This window comes from Narcine bancroftii, chromosome 7 (assembly GCF_036971445.1).
Source record: "Narcine bancroftii isolate sNarBan1 chromosome 7, sNarBan1.hap1, whole genome shotgun sequence".
In the NCBI taxonomy this organism is placed as follows: Eukaryota; Metazoa; Chordata; class Chondrichthyes; order Torpediniformes; family Narcinidae; genus Narcine; species Narcine bancroftii.
Window position 1 is genome coordinate 162,491,827 of NC_091475.1, and position 20,948 is coordinate 162,512,774.

General features: G+C 38.8%; 1 protein-coding gene across 5 annotated transcripts in view; it reads left to right on the forward strand.

Moving 5' to 3' along the window:
- The window catches only part of LOC138739301 (interleukin-1 receptor type 1-like), a 54,526-nt gene that overhangs the window by 5,696 nt on the left and 27,882 nt on the right, over positions 1-20,948 (forward strand). For 3 of the 5 annotated variants that reach the window (XM_069891088.1, XM_069891087.1, XM_069891084.1), the window contains exons 2-4: positions 14,263-14,348; positions 18,133-18,397; positions 19,082-19,268. In XM_069891088.1, the coding sequence (XP_069747189.1) occupies positions 14,267-14,348; positions 18,133-18,397; positions 19,082-19,268 (534 nt within the window). In that variant the 5' untranslated portion in view covers positions 14,263-14,266. Of the gene's footprint in view, positions 1-724; positions 935-2,850; positions 2,875-14,262; positions 14,349-18,132; positions 18,398-19,081; positions 19,269-20,948 lie in introns of those variants that run through there. The other 2 variants (XM_069891085.1, XM_069891086.1) reach the window with 2 other exon arrangements.

A 20,948-nucleotide genomic window follows, 5' to 3' on the forward strand; every position in this document is an offset into this window, starting at 1 on the left:
TTTTCATTATGTGGGTGTGAGATAGGCAAGATTTAGTTTGTTGAATAGGTTTATATTGGTCAGCACAACATCGAGGGCCCTGTGTTGCAATGTTCAATGTTCTAAAGTGATATCCTGTAACTACCTCAAATTATTTATAATATGCATTTAAAGGTGGAGGACTGGTTATTCTTATAATTTTTTTTTTGTTTTCAGCTCTATCAGCTGATTATTCTGTAATTCATCCATGATTGATTTTTAAATGAAAATAAGCAGTAGTTATGTTGCATAACTATTACATTCTTAAAAGATGAACACCCATTTATCCTGCAATTTTACTGGGATTTGTACACAATTTTCTGCTTGCATTCATTGTTGAAATTCAACAGAAGAATGTTAATTCCATGCCTCAGAGAACCAGGCAACTATATAGAATACACTAATTCTCTTTCTACCACCTAGTCCATTATTAGTTTGGTGCTATCCTTGCACCCAGGATGTCTTATAGACTTAGTCGATTTGTTGCATCCTGTTGCTCACTCAAAAGGGGTCATATTCTTTGGTGTTGAACTTTATTTACGGATGACATCTGGGCAAAGGGACAATTCAGTGCAGGAGGAGAAAAGGAAGTTCTTGTTTGTTTTGGCTTCACAATCTGTACATTGTGTGAGCTTGAGACAGTAAACATTTAACATTTGACCCACTATTTTATTACTAATTGTCAGTCATTATGTGTTTTCCATAGGAGAATGTTCAGCAGACCAAAAGATAATCTGCTCGAAGAGGTCTTTTGTCAAGACTGCATTTTGAAATTTAACTTGGGCAATTCCAAAGTGTTAATTTTTCATAAGTTAAACCAGGGCAGGGCTTGTACAGCAAAATTTCCTTGAAGAAAGACTCAGGCCTGAAATGTCGGCAATATATCTTTGTCTCCTCTGGATGCTGAATAGACCTGGTGAGTTCCTCTAGCATTTGGATGTTTTTACAATAAATGACAGCACCCTTTAGAGTGTGTGGAACAGAGATACCTGGAGATAAGTATACATAGTTCCCTGAAAATGGTGACACTGGTAGATAGGGTGGCGACAAAGTTGTTTGGCATGCTTGCCTTCATTGGTCAGGGCATTGAGTACAGGAATTGGGATGTTGTGTTACAGCTGCACAGGACATCACTGAGATTGCATTTAGAGTACTCTATATAGTTCTGGTTACCTGGTTCTACGAGGATGGAATTAAGCTGGAAACAGTGCAGAAATGATCCACGAGGATGTCACTGGGACTGAGGACTTCAGTTATGAGGAGAAACTGGATAGGCTGGGGCTTTTTCCTCTGGAGTGTAGGAGATAAGGAATGATGTTGTCAAAGAAAATGACATCATGAGGTTCACAAGTAAGGTAAAGGTTACAGTTTAAAACAATAGCGAGGAAAGATCCAAGTTGAGAAGGGAAACATTTAAAGTGGAGCCCAGGGGTACCTTCTTCACACTGAGGGTGAAGTACAGTTACAATGTAAAACTACATTTGGAGAAATAGATGGATAGGAATGGTTTTCAAACTGTCCCCCTAGGCTCACATTCCACCTTAAGCAATCCCTACGCCACAAGAGCTCTCTGATGAGTAAGGGATTGCTTAAGGTGGTATGTGAGTGGGAAGGGAAGGTTGACAACCACTGCTCTAGACCTAAATGTTACAGAAATGTTTTGCTTGAGAAAAATTGTTATTGACCCATTTCTTTTGGAGTTAGAAACCGTGCACATAACAAGCCAATTAGATATGATTATAACAGTGGTTTTCAAACTTTTTCTTTCAACTCACTTACTAATCACAGAGCACATGGCATAGGGATGGCTTTAGGTGAATTTAGGGGGGCACTTTGAAAACCACCCTTATGGACCAATTATAGGTGAATGGGACTAACTTAGATAGGCAACCTGGTCAGCATGGTTTTTGGACCCAAGGGCCTGTTTCTTTGTGGAATGTGTGGTAGCTCATCGACACCACAGTTATCCTGAGTGGCCACATCTGCAGAGAGGCTTCTATTTCAGATCTCACTGATGCAGACTTATTGACTATAAAATATGTGATTGTTTGCTGTATCTTGTGGGAATCAGAACCATGTAAGTGTGAATGATGGAATGTAACAGTAGGTATAAATTTTTTCAGACAGAAGGCTATATCGGCAATTCAAATAATTATGGGAAAACTTGATTTATTAAAGTTCTAGTTTAAGTGTATTATCATCTGATGGTTCAACTACAACCCGATGAATCCAGGTTCTCCGTTCCTTGGTGCAAAAATAGGCAAACACCCATCCGGACATGATGCACATACAGAGGTGCATGTGCACGACATTAGAGACCTATATAAAAATAAATAAATATTGTTCAATGAATAGTGGTCTTGGACGATTTGTGTGAACAGTTCACAACATATAACCGAGCACATACATGGCAGGAATTTATAGGAACTATGTATCCGTTTAGGTTGTTTCTAAAGGACAGGATGGGATTGTGACTGAAGACCAGGTGCATATGCTTCAAATTAGTGTTGGCATTGGACAATCCTGATGACTGGATAAAGGTCTGGGTTTATGTCATAACAAATCTCATCATTCACATTACAACAATCATTGTTAATAAATTTAATTAAACTTCAATTATTATAGCAATATACATTTTCCACTCGACACCCCAACAATCTTATTTTCAACTTAATTTTTTTTGGTTTTGGTTTATTGGTCATTTCTTTACTTTCAGATCAAGCTGTTGAAACCAAGAATTTCTAGAATCTGGTGTGCTCCCCACCACCCTCCTGTGCTCTAATCGCCAACATGTTTTCACTAGGCACTTTATGGCTAAAGACGTATCTTCCTGAATGCTCCGTGGCCAGCTCCAAGGTGCCGATTCCAACTCTTCTCGGGGAAGGATACGCCTGACCTGAATGTACAGCCTCTGCAAGCGGCTGGTTAGGGGGCGGGCTGACGATGCCGTCTCTCACCCCTCTCCCTCCAAGGCAGGGGCGGCAGGCGGGAACCATCATTGGGGGCTGGCGGGGCAGTGGGAGCCGTCAGGAGGTAGCCGGTGCGGGGCGCATCGGCCTTCGGGGCTCAAAGCACGGAAGAGCAATGGCTGTCTTCCCTACCCATAATCTCCCATGCAGCTGGACCTGTTCTGGGAACTACAGAGCAGCTCCAGCTGCGTGGGGGATTATGGGTAAGGAAGTCAGCCATTGCTCTGCCACGTTTTTATAATGGGTGGGTGCCAAAGCACCAGTCACCCCACCTCCATTGGATCCGGAGGGTGCTACAAGATGCTTTGCCTCTGGATATGAACGGGACGCTGGAACAGCCTTTTCATGCCTTTTACTTACCTTTATGAAAGGTAAGTTTTAGATTTGCTCTACTAGCTGTCCTCTAGGCCTAGTGTCCACTCAGGTTATATAGAAAGTTCGAAACTTATAATTTTTAATTTGTAAATCTGAAATGATACTTGGTTATAGGTTGATATTAAGTATGAGAATAAAGAAGTTATTAGTCAATGTGGGGACAAGCTGGGTACAGTAAAATCCCCATTATCTGGAATTTAAGTAACCGGTAGCTTTAGCAACCAGCAAAAAAAAACCTCATGGAAAATAAATAGGTAAAAAATACGAACATTGAAAATTAGCACCCCTACCGGTCAGTTTGCCAATCATCCAACACGCATTCTCAAGCAACTGGCAGTCTTAAGCAACCGGGTGCTCCAGTTTTCTCCCACCTTCCAAAAACAAACCGGATTTGTAGGTTAGGAAACATTTCTGAACTCAGGATGGTATATTATTTGGAATTCTTCCATAAGTCTATTTATGCTAGGTTTAACTTTGTATCTGGGTTTGATAGGTTTTTGTTAAATAAGAGAACTGGGCAACAGGGGACAAATCGGCCATGCACAGGAAAATAGCCTCGTAGGGCCGTGACCTACTTCTGTGCTATTGTTCCGCTGCATGACCAAAATCTGCAAGTGACCTAAATTTTTGACAGATTCTATAGTAACTGGAAAGAAGAGTGGAAATAATGAGGTGCAAAATGTAATTTAATTTTATGATCTTGCAGTGTTACCACAGAATTTGTTCCCAAGCTCGGCAAATTTACTTTATTTTTTAAAATGTATTTTGTTATTTTTTAATCTTGGCATCATGAATTAGAATAAAATTCAAACTAACACCTCTCCACTGACTTGAATTCTTTGAAAATCTATCGAAAAAATGTGAATATTTTCAAATCTTATCTCTGATATCATTTTCAGACCTTTAAGATTGAGTATAAAGATTACTTCATTGTATCAAAAGTTGTTTTGTAAGGACCAGAGAAACTTTTGAAGCTGTCCAGTTATTGCTGTGAAAACAATTGACTGATTCTTTCAAATTCTATTGAAAGAAAAGTGCTTTTTATGCCAGAATTTTGTTAATCAGAAACAGAATTGTATTCAAACTCTGTTCTCTGGCAGAGAAGAAAATAACATTTTATTTGTGAAGTCTGGGCTAAAAGAATAGTGAAATTGCATGATATTTAATTAGTAATAAATTTCAAAACATTTTTACTGAGAAAATTGCTTGTCAATTTTAATCCGTGAAGAGTCTGAGAGATGCATGTTTTCAATTTGACCTACTTCTTTCCATTAGAGCCATGCCTTTGCAAAAAAAAAATCAAAGTTCTAGAAAATTCTTTATGGGGGTTTTTTAAAAAATTAAATAAATGTTCCATTACACATATTGTAAAATGTTTAAGTTTCCCCTCATTGATTTGACAGAATAATGCAGATTGAAATTTTTGGTATGGCGGGCACACATTGCAAGCCCAGCTTTGAAGATCATAATCATTTTGTACCTGTTCACCACCACAGCACATTTCCTTCCTGGAGATTGATCTGAAGGTTATATACATCAAGTTCCCTTAGGATGGTATGTCTGTAACTTGACGAGAGACTGAATAGGTCAAACCTCTATTGTCGAGAAGATAAATGACTGACCTTTGTTGAAATGTACAACGTTCTTGGATGGCTCAAAATGGTAGCTGGGTGGAGGTAAACATGAAAATCTGCAGATGCTAGGGGATAGTGCAGTACACGAAAATGCTGGAGAAACTCGACATGTCATGTGGCATCCATAGGAAATTAAAAATCAGTTGTCATAGCAGTTAGCGCTACGCCTTTACAGCGCCAATGATCAGGACTGGACTGGGGTTCAAATCCCACACTGTCTGTAAGGAGTTTGTTCTCCCTATGTCTGCATGGATTTTCTCTGAGGGCTCCGGTTTCCTCCCACCATTCAAAAATGTAGGTTAATTGAGGGTATATTGGAGGAAATTGCACAGCACAGACTCATGGGTCAAAATGGCCTGTAACTATGCTGTATGTCTAAATAAAATTTAAAAAGCAGATGTTTAGGGCTAGTCACCACTTCAGGAGTGCTGAAAATCAGGCAGATGAGTGATTAAAAATGTGTGAGGGGGAGGGAGGAACAGAGGCTAACAGATAAGAAGTAATAGGTGGATAGAGGTAAGAGGGTAGAAGAGAAGTGATAAGGGGAGAAGGAAGAGGGCTGAGAATGGTAGCTCCCTGATAGAAGAAGGGAGTGAGGACCTGAAGGAAGGGAGACTGGGATGAGAATGGTGAGGGGTTAATGGAAATTGGAGAATTTGATATTGATACTGTCTGGCTGGAGACTGCCAGAATGGAATATTAAATGTTGTTGATCCAATTTGTAGGTTGCCTTGGTTTGGCAGTGCATGAGGTCATAAACAGACATGTTGGTGTGGCATTAAGGTGTGGAATTAATGTGGCTGGCCACAAACTGACAATCCTATATTAATTCACATGATTAGAATATGCAAGAAATAAATGAATGGATTGGGTGAAAAAAAGCAGGAATATCACTGAGGACACCACTATGTAAAAATGTACAACTGCCTATGAATCTGGGTAACAACATATTGAATTCATGGTATGACAAAGGAATAAGATATATTGATAACTGTTATATGGAAGGAACTCATGTCTTTTGAACAATTAAGAAATAAGTATGAAGTAGCTAATGGGACGTTCTCTAGTTGGATCGTTCTTAAGAGAAAGATGGGGACCAAACTTGGCCCCACCTGAAATTAGTGAGATGGATTTGGCTGGGGAACACACCTAAATTTATAACCAAGAAGTACGTTGCTCTCCAAAATGAAAGCCTAAAACCAGGTTTACAGAAATTGAGAGAGAGATGGGAGTCAGATTTAGGAGTTGCAATAATTGGTTTGATTGGTGTTTGGATCGTAAAACATCAATTATAAATGCAGGATATGGATTAGTACAATATAATTTCCTACCTCACACCATAGAAATTACATAAATCAAAATCTGAAATATCAGAGATGTTTTAGATATGAAATAGAAATAAAAATGTTTGCACATGCTACATGGTCTTGTGTGAAGGTGGGACCTTTTTGGAAGATATTACTGAAATACTAACAAGGATAACAGGGCTGGCCTTTATCCAGAGCTTTATCTTTTGGGCAATTTTATTGAAATAAGTAATTAACTAAATTCCATATTTCATTTGTTAAAATCTTTGGTTGTGACTAAGAAAGGTATTGCAATTACTTGGAAATCTGACTCCCCTTTACAGATAGCACAATGAACAGAGATGAACAGTTGTATACTTGTGGAAAAAAATTTACATTTAATCTAAAGAACAAATATGGCATATTTATAAAAATATGGCTACCATATTTGCATTATATAGGGGCCCAAGTATAAATTAAAAAAGTTGCTATTATAAAAATATAAGTGACCTCCCCAGTGAAGACTTTTTTTAAAAACCCAGCTATAAGCCCTGTCAGTGAACAGATTTAGACTGTGAAGGGGTTGGGAGGGAGGGATTGTTGTATTTTGTATGAGGGGAAAAAAAAATTGAAATTGGAAAATTTTGATATGTATATTTATGGAAAAAACAAAAATAAAATATTTTTTATAAAAGTGGTTGGCCACTGGGAGGTCCTTGCTGTTGCAATGGAAGGTGCTCAACAAAGTAATCTCCCGTCTGTGACCAGTCTCGCTGATGGCGAGGAGGCTGCATCAGGAGCGCTAGATAAATGACCTTGCAGATTCACATGTGAAGTGTAGCTTCACTTGGAGGGACTGTTAGGGGCCCTGAATAGTGGTGAGGGAGAGGGGGTGTAGCACTTCTGGATGTTACCCCCCCCCCCCCCCCCCCGGCTGTGCAGAATTTAGAGCACAGTTCTATAAATAGGGGTAGCCATTCTGTAAAAGGGTGAGAAATTTCTTCACTCAAAGGAAGTTAAATCTTTGGAATTCTCTACCTGAGAGGGGGTTGGAGGCTCAGCCATTGATTGAGGCGGGTATATGTAAATAATCCCAAATGTGTGTTTATGGTTACATGTTTCCGGGAGCTGTAGTCTAGCTCTGCCTGTTGGTAGGCCTGTGACAGGTCCAGTTTAGTGAACTTTTGTCCTCAGGTTAATGTTTGGAATAGTTCTTCGGCCTTTGGAATGGGATGTTCCAGAATTTGTAGTGCTTGATTGATGGTCATTTTGTAATCACTGCAGATACTTATTTCTCCATTTGCCTTGCGTACTGGTACAATTGGGGTTGCCCAATCAGAGTACAGGATTTTTTCTAATGTCCCTTCTTTCTGCAGTCTATTAAGTTTGATTTGATTTTTTTTTCCCCTTATTGTGAAAGGTATGGTTCTGGGTTTGGAAAATTTGGGTTCTGCTTTGGGTTTCACATGCTGTTTGGCTTGTACCCCATGAATTTTTCCCAAACCATTTTCGAATACTCTGCCGTAACGTTTTAAAATTGGAGACAGTTTTGGGTATTCATCCTGCTTTTCTTTGTTCTTTTGGTTGATTATCTTCCCTATTTCTTGCCAATTCAGTTGAAGGTTGCTTAACCAATTGTGACTGAGCAATGCTGGCCCCTCAGTATCCTCAGGGGTAACTGGTTAGATTGATCCTTGTACTTATTTAATTCCAAAAACTTGCATTTCCTCCTCAGTAACATTTTTTAAGATGGTGTCCATTTGGAGCATCTTTGCGTGTGGTAGCAGACGCTCCTTCATTGTTCTGGGCCTTAGGGAAACCACTGCTCCCGTATCTGGTTCCATCTGTATTGGTTTACAGTTAAGGTGGACATGGATGTAAAAATTTGGCTCTTTGTGATCCAGTCCACGGATGTGGATTAGCTGTATAACATGTTTACTTTGGTTTGGCTCCTCTTCTGATTCATTGGTATTTGTGTTTTCAGTGTCTGGGGTTTCTCCTGTCTCTTGTGCAAATTGTATTTTTCTGGAGCCTGGTTGGTGATCTTTCTTTAGTTTAATCGTTGGGCATTACATTTGTGGCATTTGGCTTTTTTGAAATAGCAATTATTGGAACTGTGATTCGTCTTCCTACAGCGAAAACAATTTTGGCAGGCAGGTTCCTGGTGGGAAGAATCTTGGTGCCAAGATTTATTGATAGCCAAGTCTCTCTGGCAGACATCTGCATTGCTTGCCGCTGTCTCGGCTGCAGTAGCAATATCTAACGCCAGTTCAAGTGTCAGATTTCATGTTGCAATTAGTTTTTCCTCGGGTAATTGTTCAGCTAAACCTATTGCTAATTGATCTCTTAATGCACTGTCTCTGAATTGTCCAAATGCACAGTATCTAGACAGTTTACGTAACACAGCCATGAAATTTGGGATAGACTCTCCGTGCTGTTGTTCACGTCGGTAAATTTATGTCTTTCTGTCATTTATGGAGGTCGGTGGTTAAGGCAGTGACCAATAGCTTGACAGATTTCAACATATGTTTTGATTGAAGGTAGGTGTGGGCTAATTAACGATCTTAAGAGCTCATAGGTCCTTCCTCCCATTACAGTTAAAAACAATGGAGGATTTTCAGTAATATCATGTACAATACAATGATTATCAAAACATTCTACATACACTTCCCAAGTGTCTTTGTCTTAATTGAATTGGTCGAAGTGAGCTGCAGGAACTGCTGCCGCCATCTTTTGGGATTCCCAGCTTTTCGGTGTTTCCTGTAGTTAGAGTTGATAAATGTGTAATGATTGAGTGAGTTCCTGAATCCTCGTCGCCAGTGTTATGTTTGAGGCCCCCCCCCCACATTGTAAATAACAACGTCAAAGCAGACTAACTCAATGCTTTTCTATTTACATACTACAAGCATTACTATGAGGCATTCAGTATAAATCAGTTTCCCACATCATTGCGTACACATAATGATGTCATATCCAACAAAGATTTATTTGTTATGGGGATGGGAAAGAAAGTAATGCTTGAAGCGGAAGATCTGGAATGCTTTTGGATAGGTGACATAGCGATTAGCGGAACACTGTTACAGTTTCAGCAACTGTTTTAGAATCTGGCACTGTTTTTAAGGAGTTGATGCATTCTCCCTGTGCCCACATGGGTTTCCTCCCATGTTCCAAAACATGTGGGATTTGTAGCTCATTTGGTGTATTTGGGCGGCTCAGGCCCATGGGCCTGTTACTTTGTGTATGTCTACATTTAAAAAAAAAATTGTTGATTGTTCAAGGGCCAAATAACATGGTCCTGCTTCTAACCTTTATGTTCAAATAGGAAGGGAAATTTTGAATTCTTGGTTTTGTCCATTCCACTCAGCAAGTTCCACAAGTTTTTCACTTGCACATCAAGTTCAAATTAGTTGTCACATGTTCCAAGGTGCAGTGATAAAATTTGTTTTGTGTCCACCCAGAAATCTCATTGTGCTGCAAGACACAGTATGGAAGTGCAGAGTTACAGAGAGAGATCAGTTGGTACAGAGCAAAGGCAGCATAATTTTAGCATTCAGGTATTTTGAGGTTCACTTGGGATGGTGGAATGAAACTGCCTTTTAACCTGGTGGTGTGTGATCTCGTACTCATGGATCTTCTTCCTGACGGGAGGGGGTGAAGAGAATGTGACCTGAATAGGATAAGCCCTTTAATAAGCTGGTTTGTTTTCCAAGGTTGTTGGAGTTATAGGTGGAGTTGATGAAGGGGAGGGGGTATATGTGATGGCCAGAGGTGCATTCACAAACCCATGCTGTATCTTGCAGTCTCAGATAGAGCAATTCCTGTACCACACAATGAAGCACCCTGATCGAGTGCTTTCAATGGTGCACCTATAGAAGATGCTAAATGATGCAAGTGACATGCCAAATTTCCTCTAGCTTCTGTGGAAGAAGAGGCACTGGTGCAACTTCTTGGTCATTCCATGAATGTAGATGGACCAGGATGAGTCACTGGAGTTGTTTACTCCAAAGAATTTAAAGCTGTCTACTATCTCCACTTCATCCCTATTGATATGGACTGGGTAGTGAGCTCCGTCCCTTTCTGAGTGTCTGTAGCCCTTTTTCTTTTTCCACTGGCATCCCAGTTAATTGACTGTGCAATGTCCCAGGATAGGAAGCTGTTTATGCTACTTCCACTGGGCCACCTTTAACCGGGACACTGACTGCTTTTCCATTGAACATACTCATCCCTGGGATAGGAGAGTCTACCTTCAATTGGAAATGGGTGATTTTCTGCCATCGTTTTTCCATTGGTTTAATCAGCACGCTGACGCTGTGGATTGAGAAGGAGTCAAGGCCATCAGTTCCCAGCGTGATTTAATGTTATTTGATGCTGGCATGCTGATTGTTTTCTATTTCCACTAGACCCTGTCCCAGTTAATTCCTGGGACAAGATGCCAGTAGAAAAGGGGCTATCCCAGCTCCTTGATCTCACTGATATTGAGGGAGAGGCTCTTATTTTGACACCAAGCTAGTAGACTCTATTCCTTCTGTCAACCCCACTCATTGTTGTTGGAGACCCAGCATGTGACAGTATGTCATCTGTAAATTTATGGATGGAATTGGAGCATTGTTTGGCAACCCAGTCATTGATGTATAAGAAGTACAGTAGAACCTGAATATGCAGCCTTGTGGAGTCCCTGGTATTGAGGATGATCATTGATTTGTTTTGGGCTGTGTTTTCTATAGTATTCTACATCTTGCAGTTACGAATCATCTTGGTTGTTGGTGGATGGATACAATCCTGGGGATACAATCCTGTCATTTTCTCCGAGTTCACAAACAGAATTACAGAATTGGCCTATAATTCAAGTCTGAGAGAGGTTCTTCAACTTGTAATCATCTCACTAACAAATGAAAGTGTTTTGAATGGCAGTGAAACACCACTTGTACCTCACACGAGGTATGGTACATTTACAACCCAGGGAGTAGCTACACTGGATTTACTGGTACTTTGTACTCTTGTAAATGTTTATAAACTATGTGATATGGGAGTCTGTTTGTTCTGATGGAATTGGATCCTTGACTTCCTCATCAGCAGACCATAATCAACGTGGATCGGCAACATCACCTCCTCCTCACTGATGGTCAACATGGGCATCCCGAGGCTGCGTGTTTAGTTCTCTGATCTTTTTCTTGAACGCTCATGATTGTATAGCCAAGTTCAACTCTAACTCAATCTTCAAATTTGTGGACGACACCTCCATTGTTGGCTGCATAACTGGAAATGTCAGAATGCAGGTTGGAGATCGAGAACCTGGTTGGGTGATGCCAAAATGACAATCTTGCTCTCAATGTCGTGAAAACCAAAGAGATGATTGTAGATCTTAGGAAGGGGAGGCAGAGAGACAATGCACCTGACTGCATTGATGGGAAGAAGGTGGAGAGAGTCAGAACTTTCAAGTTACTGGAGCTAGCACATCGAGGCAACCATGAAGAAGGTGCACCGAAAGCCTCTACTTCCTAACGATTCCGAGTAGATATTGAAAATCATCAGATACTCCATCAAACCTTTACAAATCCATGGTGGAAAGTATGCTGCCTGGTTGTATCACAACTTGATTTTGGAATTCAACTGCTCAGGAACATAGAAGGCTGAAGAAGGTATTAAATGTAGCCAGGTCCATCATAGGCTCTGACCTCCCATTCACTGAAGATATCTGTTAGAGGTAATGTCTCAGGAAAGCAACCAACATCATAAAATACCACCATCACTCTGTTCATATAATCTTCTCATTGCTACCGTCATACAGAAGGTACAGGAGCCTTAAAACCAGCACCTCCATCAAATCGCTGATAGAAAGAACAGTCTATGTGTGTTAAATTTAGTTTTGCACATGGAGAGCATTCATTGCAGGAAACATGACTGATTAGTACTTTATTTCACACTTTCTACTTTGGTACAATTGGTAATCAGGGTGCAAATGATCAAATTCAAATAATGTTCTGGATGGCACAAATTTCGAGCTATTTTTCTTAAAAGCTGTCATAAATTGCAGATTATCTGCTTTTAAATAATTTTTTTCAATGTATTTCTGATGCATAACTCTTGCATTCAAATACAATTTGATAAATTTATCAGAAAAATTAATTATCACAAAGCATTTTGTGTATCCAGTACAAAAAAAATTTACTGGTTATATTGAGAGAATGCTTCTGGGACCAGCATTATATCAGATGAAGTGTTGAAACTAGCTGTATCTCAAGCCCAACTGTATTAATGCAATTACAATTACTGGCATCTCCCCTACAGCATGGACTATTGTCAAGGTCCAAAACAATCTGAACAAATCCAATTCAACCAATTATCATTCTATCAGTTTACCCTTAATATGAAATTCAACAGTGGAAGTTGTGGTCTCCAGACTCTCTCCAACCTTTGAGTGTTGAACATGATATCAAGATGGTAGTTAGCTGAGTAAGGCATTCCTGGCAAAGTTCAAATCATGAAAATCTAATGTTGATGGAAATCCAGGGAAAAATTATCCTCCGGGTGGGGCCATATCACACATAAATGAGATGGTTGTGGTTGCTGATGGTCAATTATTTTGGCTCAAGAACATTGATTTAGGAATTCCTTAGGATGGTGTGTTTGGTTTTCATTTGCATCATCAATGACTCTCCATCCATTGCAAGGACTAAAATGGGAATGCGCAATGTATAATTCGACTCTAAACTCCTAAATGAGGGATCCACACCTGAATGGACCAAATCTTGGATAACACTATAACATGTATTTATCAGTGGCAAATGATGTTTGTGTCACAAAAGTGCCAAACAATGACTATCCCCAACTAGAGAAAATCTAATCAACTGATTTTGATAGCCAAAGGCATGAGATAACAGTCAACCACCATTATATGTTTTTGAACCATTGAACAGCAACTTAATTAGAAATCCCACAGTGTCAAATGTAGAATATTGTTCAATTCCTCATACCCTAAAGACCTTTTATCTATATAAATTATGAGTTTGACAGATAATTCTCCTCTTGCTTGGAGGAATGCCACTTCAACAATATTTGAGACTCCATACTTTAGCATATAACAGTTCACTTGATTGATACCCATTCAATTCCTAAATATTCACTTCCTCCATAATAGCAACACCATGGTTGATGTGTGCACCATTTGATGTAGTGTTTGGCTATTTGCCCAAGCTATTCAGGCAGCATCTCCAAAACCCACAACTCCTGCACTCCTATGACTTGGAAGGCCAACTATCCAAGCCCCACGCTATTCTAACCTTCATTATTTCAGTGTTGCAGGTGTTTCCTACAGAGCAATTCATCAGAAAGAATGTGTGTGTGCATGTGTTTATTTTAGAGATGGTGGTGAGGTGTCTGAGAAAACTGCTCAGCAAATTCCTAAGGACAATTAGAGTGGGCATTCAGTGCTATCTTTGCTAATGGCAGCCACATTCCCTAAAATCAAATTGAAAAATAATTTAGACATACAGCACAGTTACAGTCCATCCTGACTCATGAACCAAAATGCTGCCTAAATCCCCCAATGAACCTGCAACCGTGTACGGATTGAAGGGTGGGAGGAAACCAGAGCATCCGGAGAAAAACCCACCCAGACATGGGGAGAACATACAAACTCCTTATCGGCAGTGCTGGATTCAAACCCAGATTGCTGGTACTGAAATAGCATTGTGCTAATCAAAACGATAACTAGTTTAAAAAAAAAAGTGATTTTTACATCATCTCAACGACCTGAAATTCACACAATCTCTCAAAAATGATTAATTCATTGTGGGAGAATAAGTTGATTAAGTTGTCAGAATTGATTTTAACTCATTTAGATTTTGTTTGAAATTGTTCAGTCAAGTGGAAACTGGCAGCTAGTATGACTTGCTAGGGACTGTAAAGAGTTGATGTGCCAGAAAAGATCTATGAATATTTTCTAATAAATGTATCTTTTTCTTTCTCCATTAATTACAGGAAAATGACCACTTCAATTCATGTTTTCCTCTTTGGATTGTTTCCATTTTTGATGGCTTTTCCTCACCAATTTGGTCCAACTCTAGGTAAGTGTAAACCTATATTATGAGAGATGTTACAGTTATGTTACAGTATGTAAATAATCTCGAGTATAATGAGGCCCCTCAACACAGGAAAAAAAATCCTCAACCACACCCCTCCCATCCCCTTTTTTATTTAGGCACCTGCTTGTTTTAGCTCATACCTGACAAAGGGCTCGGGCTCAAAATGTTGGTTATCCTTTACTTCCTATGGATGCTATGTGACCTGCTGTATTTCTCCAGCAAGTTTGTGTATTGAACTAGAGCCCAGCATCTGCTGACTTTCTTGTTCAACAACAAGTGTACAGCATTTTTCAATTGATTTCAGATTTTAATTCTTACTCAATGCAAATAATGTTATTTTATTTACATTTAGACTGGTATCTGTAAACAAACTTATAACAATGAATAGCTTAGTGGATTTATGTGTGTGCATGCACATTGAAAGCTGTGATCTGTGATCTCTTGCTATTGGTATTGAACATACATTAATACATTATAAGAAATCAAAAGCTGCAATCTGTAGTTGAACAGAGTAATTTCTAGAACTGATACCAGGTGTTGGATGGAAAATTAATTGCACATTTAGTTAAAATCTTAACACTTCTCACATTTTTGTATAAAATAGGTGAACTGCTACCTCTCAGAACATTCTCATCTCTTCTGCTATTTTTCTGTGTAACACATTCTCATTGTCATACCCATCAACTCTGTCTTGAATCCTCTGTGACTGTCTTACACTTGGGATAGTGTACAGTAACCAATTAACCTTTGGGATGTGGAGGAAACTGGAGCCCCTGGGAAGCCAGTCATGGGGAGAATGTCAAGAATCCAAAGTCATGATTGAAATCGAGTTGCCAGAGCAGTAAGGGAGGAATGTTATCTTCATCATGTTGGTCCCATCTTAAATGATTTCCTTTCATAACAAAGTTACGAGTATTAGTTAACTCATTTAGTGGTTTTGGTACTGAATTTGTTGCTATGGTGAGGGAATTGAAATCCTACTATGGAAAATAGTGAAAATAAATTTATGTATAAAAGCCCATTAAATGAAGGATTTTGGGAAGTTTGTGCTGACTGATTATTTTTAATTTTGATCAAACCACTTGGGGCACAAATACAAATTGAATTTTTAGAAAGACCGCATAATTGTAATATTTCCGTTAACATTCAAACCATTGCAGATTTCCACAGCTTAGTGTTACTTAAATTTTCAGTTAAACCAAGCCTGAGGCTTTCTCTTAATTCTTATGCCAATTAATTTTAAAATTGCTTTGTAATTTAAATGGGAACAAACACAAAGATCTTCTTTTGGAGAAGACCTTACAAGAAGATTGTTTTATTTTTTACAACTTGTATGTCAAAGGATACAGTTGAGAAATTCGGGCATTCTGGAGTCCAGATCAACATGTTTCACTCAATTAAGGTCTACAACATTTTTGCCTCAATTTTTTTTTCTTTTCTTTGCAGTACCTCTCTGTGCACAATATATTTTGAATTTGGAAATTGAAAATTGTCAGAATGTAGTAATCTTTTTATGCTGTTGGATGAAATCTGGATGCACATTGAGGAAACTTGGGTGTCTGGTTTGCCTGTGGTTCTCTAGGAGATTATTCATCGACTGTCAACCTTTCCTGATGCAACTTGTTTTGGTCTTTGAAGTATATCTGGCCAAATCTAACCTGTTAGAACCTCCAAACCTCAGCTATCAGAGAAATACCATTCATTTAAGTGGTGCCATTTGAATGGAGTTGGGAACCCATGCTTTTTTAAAAAAAAATTAAGTGGCCTAGATTGGAGGGGTATATTTTGAATTATGCCACTAAAGATGAAATAAATGCTCAGTTATTTCAAGAATCCTCATTCTTCTTTGTTAATTACAATATCTGGATAGTATTAATTAGAATAACTGACCCAGAATATATAAGGAACCATAGAACTCTGCACCCAGTCCATAGGCCTTCATACCTCTCCCATCCATGTACCTGTCTAAATTCTTCTTAAATGTTAAAATTGAGCCCAAATTCACCACTTCAGCTGGCAGCTCGTTCCTCACTCCAAATGCTATTTGTGTGAAGAAGTTTCCCCTTGTGTTCCCCCTAAACTTTTCTCCTTTCATCATTAACCAATGTCCTCTGGTTTGTATTTCACCTACCCTCAGTAGAAAAAGCCTACATACATTTACTCTGTCTATACCCCTCATAATTTTAAATACCTTTATCAAATCTCCCTTTACTCTTCTACTTTCCAGGGAATAAATGGCTAACCTGTTTAATCTTTCCTTGTAACTCAGTTCCTGAAGTCCTTGCAACATCCTTTTAAATCTTCTCTGTACTCTTTCAATCTTATTGATATCTTTCCTGCAGTTAGGTGACCCAAACAGCACACAATATTCCAAATTTGGCCTCACCAATGTCTTATACAACTTTACCATAACATCCCAACTCCTATACTCAATACTTCGATTTATAAAGGACAATATACTATAAGCTCTCTTTACAACTCTACCTTAACAGTGATGCCACTTTCAGGGAATTATGTATTTGTATTCCCACAACCCTCTGTTCTACTGCACTCCTCAGTGCTCTACCATTTACCATGAATGTCCTTCCAAATTGCAAAACCTCACACTTATCTGCATTAAATTCCATCTGCCATTTTTCAGCCCATTTTTCCAGCTGGTCCAGATCCTTCTGCAAACTTTAAAAACCTTCTTTGCTGTCCACAACACCTCCAATCTTAGTGTCATCTGCAAACTTGCTGATCCATTTTACCACATTAACATCCAGATCATTTATATGGATGACAAACAACAATAGTCCCAGCACTGATCCCTGAGACACACCATTAATTTCAGGCCTCCAGACTAAGATACAATCATCCACCAATTCAACTCCCATCCAGTTTACTACCTCACCATGAATAATGACTAATCTCCTATGTGGGACCTCATCAAAGGTCTTAACATCCACAGCCTTTTCTTCATCACTTTCCTGATAACCTCCTTGAAAAGTTCTGTAACATTAGTTAAACACAACCTACCATGTTGACTATCTCTAATCAGTCCTGGCTATTCAAATAATTGTATATCCGATCTCTTGAGCACCGTCCAATAATTTAGCTACTGCTGATATCAGGCTCCTCATCCTATAATTTTCAGGGTTACTTTTTTGAACAACAGGATAATATAAGCTTTCAATCCTCTGGCACCACACCTGTGGCTTAGGACATTTTAAATGTTTCTGCTAGAATTCCTGTAGTTTCTGCTCTAGCCTCCCTCAAGGTCTGAGGGAATAACTTGTCAGGCCCTGGGGTTCTAGCCACCCTTATTCACTTTAAGACAGCAAGCACCTTGTCCTCTTTAACCAAAGAATATATTAACTCACTGCTTGTTCCTTGCTTCCCTAGCCTTTGTGCAAGTTTCCTGAGTATATACTGATGGAGAAAAAATACATTTAAGATCTTCCCCATCTTTTTTGGCTCCATACAAAGCTGACCACATTGATCTTCAGAGGAACCAATTTTGTCCATTCCTATCCTTTTCCTTGTAATACACCTGTAGAGACCCTTTGGATTTTCCTTAAAATTGACTGCCAAACCAACCTCAAATCTTTTTTAGCCCTCCTCATTTCTTTGAGTTTTTCTTGCATTTTTTAAATACTTCTCAAGTACCTCATTTGCTCCATTGTACTGTTTTTGCTCATAGAATGATTGGACGGACCTTGAGCTCTATAATAATAATCTGTTGTCTCATGGTTTTGATTATTGCTCCGTCTTTTCCTGTTTGTAGAATCATGCCAAGACAAAGGTGTTAACTTTGACCACTACTATACTTTGGACAGAGAAGGAGTTACTTTGAAATGCCCTTCTCTGAAAGATCTAAGAACTCAAGAGTCAATTAATACAACAGAAAAATACAGTATTATGTGGTACCAATACAAAACATCAGAAGTAATAACAAGAGACAAGAAGCAAAGGATATATGTCGAAGATGATTCTCTTTGGTTTCTTCCAGTATTAATTGAAGACGCTGATCACTATATCTGTGTTGTAAGGTGAGGTTAAGCTCAATCTTCGTGTGAACAATTCTTAGTTCTCTATACAAGACATCTGGACTAAGCAATGTTCAATGGTTGTAAACATACACAATAATAATTCTCAATGCATTATGCACTCCTTCATTGAATGCCAGATTTAAATTTATTTTATTATTTTCATAGAATTCTTTTGTGCATTATACTTCTTTCCAAGTTTGATGTATGTGCAATATTCAAAAAAAAGGTTGGGTTATAATAACTGAGTAATAAGATTATTGCAAATAAACCAAATTATCAAGTTTAATGTTCTTGTTGTTGAGAGACGTTTAGGCAGGAGGATCAACCTAAGAGTAAGTGATTGGTCTGTGAAAGTTGGCCATTGTGTCATTGAACATCTGTAGTAGCTGTTTAGGTGAAGCCTTTGGGGTAGTTCTTCATTAAGGCGGACCTATTCAGGTGAGGGAATGTCCAGAGTATTGATTGGCACTAAATCATTGGGAATTTAGCACATGAACTAACATAAAGTATTCTGATGGCTCTTTTATCCATTTTCAGTATCACTTTCTTGTTGAAAGGTAAATGAGCCCCGTGCATGCTTTCTCTTTCAAACATTCAACTAATATGCTTTGTGCATTGACCTGAAACATTTTGATTTGGCGTTATATTCAGAAAGCAATCTAACACTTTAATGTGTACTTACAGGAATTCTACATTTTGCATCAAAGAAGCTGTTTCATTAACTGTTAGTAACTCTACGAGTGCATCCTGTCCACAGAATGAAGCTTTTTTTGTGATGACGTCATATTCAGAAACATCTAAAATGATTTATTGTCCTGATATCCACGATTATGTAGACTCAAATGAAAATTTTGCCCTAAGGTGGTACAAGGTAAGGAATTTCTAATGCAGATGATTAGTTGCTAAGATTGACAAGTTCGCTGATTGAAATTACATTTTATTTAAAATAATTTATGGAAGTATTTCTTCAGTATTGAAAATAAATTGGGACCAGAAAACTGTCGAGGCTTGCGTTCATCATGTTCCCACTTTCAAACAGAATATTTGTAATGGGCAAGTATATTTAAATAGTACAAAATTAGATTCCCTTATTGAGTTATGTACCATTTGTTTTAATTAGTATTAAAAGCTGTTTAGTTCATGTTGGTATTCAACATTGAGTGGAAACACTTGCTTCCTTGTGGATGGGTTTATACATATGGTCAACCTTGAGGGTTTTAACCTGCCATTCTACATCTAATGATTCAAGCCAAGATAATGGGCTCCTACATGGAAGCTACTCCAGAACCCTTCTGGGCAGGTAGATGTGCTTTCTGTCTTCCCTTGACAAGAAAACTGAGGCTTGCATAACCAGGACTTGCAAAGAGAATTCCTAACTCATAACATTGTTATTTTTGCTCATGAAAGGTTGTGGATGAAAGAATATCCATTTCTGTGCAGCTTATCACTGAGATGAAGTGGGGCAAGCATGCTCAAAAGCCCTTTCCGCAATGGCGGAGGGAAAACTATGGCTAGGGACACTCGTGAGGAACGTAGAGTGATCAGAATAGATTAGAGAAAACACAACCACTGCTGATGCTGGAGTACTGAACAAAATGAGCTGCCGGAGGAACCCAGCAGGTCAGGCAGCATCTATGGATAGAAAATATCAGCCAAAGGCTTTAGTCTCGACAAATGGTCACGACCCAAAATGTTGACTGACCATTTCTACCCATGGTTGTTGCCTGATCTGCTGAGTTCCTCCAGCTTCTCATTGTTTTATCGGAACAGATTGTCTGGAGGCATAGAAACTGTGAAAATGGAATGGAGTCTTTACTGGATGGCAGAAAATGTGGTTGTGTTTGCCTTCAAAAGGATGCTTATAGGATAGTGTGTGCATGTGTTTTGATTGGGGTGTTGAATATTTCTGCTCATTGTCCATCAACTATCTTCTGATTGTGAATCATATCTGGTGCTGAGGAGTAGGCGCTAGATAAGCACAAAGTCATCAACTTGTACCCTCCCTTGCATAGTTTCGTGAGAATGTATTGTACGAGGCAAAATCATGACTAGTCATTCAAGTTGCTTTTCCAAACCAGAATACTGTGACCATTTGTAATAGTACTGTTTGCCAGACTCAGCAGAACCCTATGGCTCTCCTGAATGGCATAGTGCTTTGGACATGTGTATGGCAGGTATAATTTCTGGTACTGTACTTAATACTGCATTGAAACAGAAAGTCAACATTCTTAGAAATAGCCTCTTTTATTTAAATAAATGCAGATTTTGTATGTTAAAAAATCCATTTATGCTGATTGTGTGAAATCTTTTCCATCAATAGGTGATTACTTCCACATCTGATGACTGACTGTAACTTTATTCTCTTTGTCAAGCAAGAACAGATTGGCAAGCCATGGAACCATAGAACATTTCAGCACACAATACACAGTTCTAGTCTGTGCCAAACTATTATTCTGCCTAGTTTCACTGATCTGCAGCCAGTCCATGGCTCTTCATTCCCTTTCCATCCATGTACCTGTCCACATTTTTCTTAAATGTGGATAATGAGCCT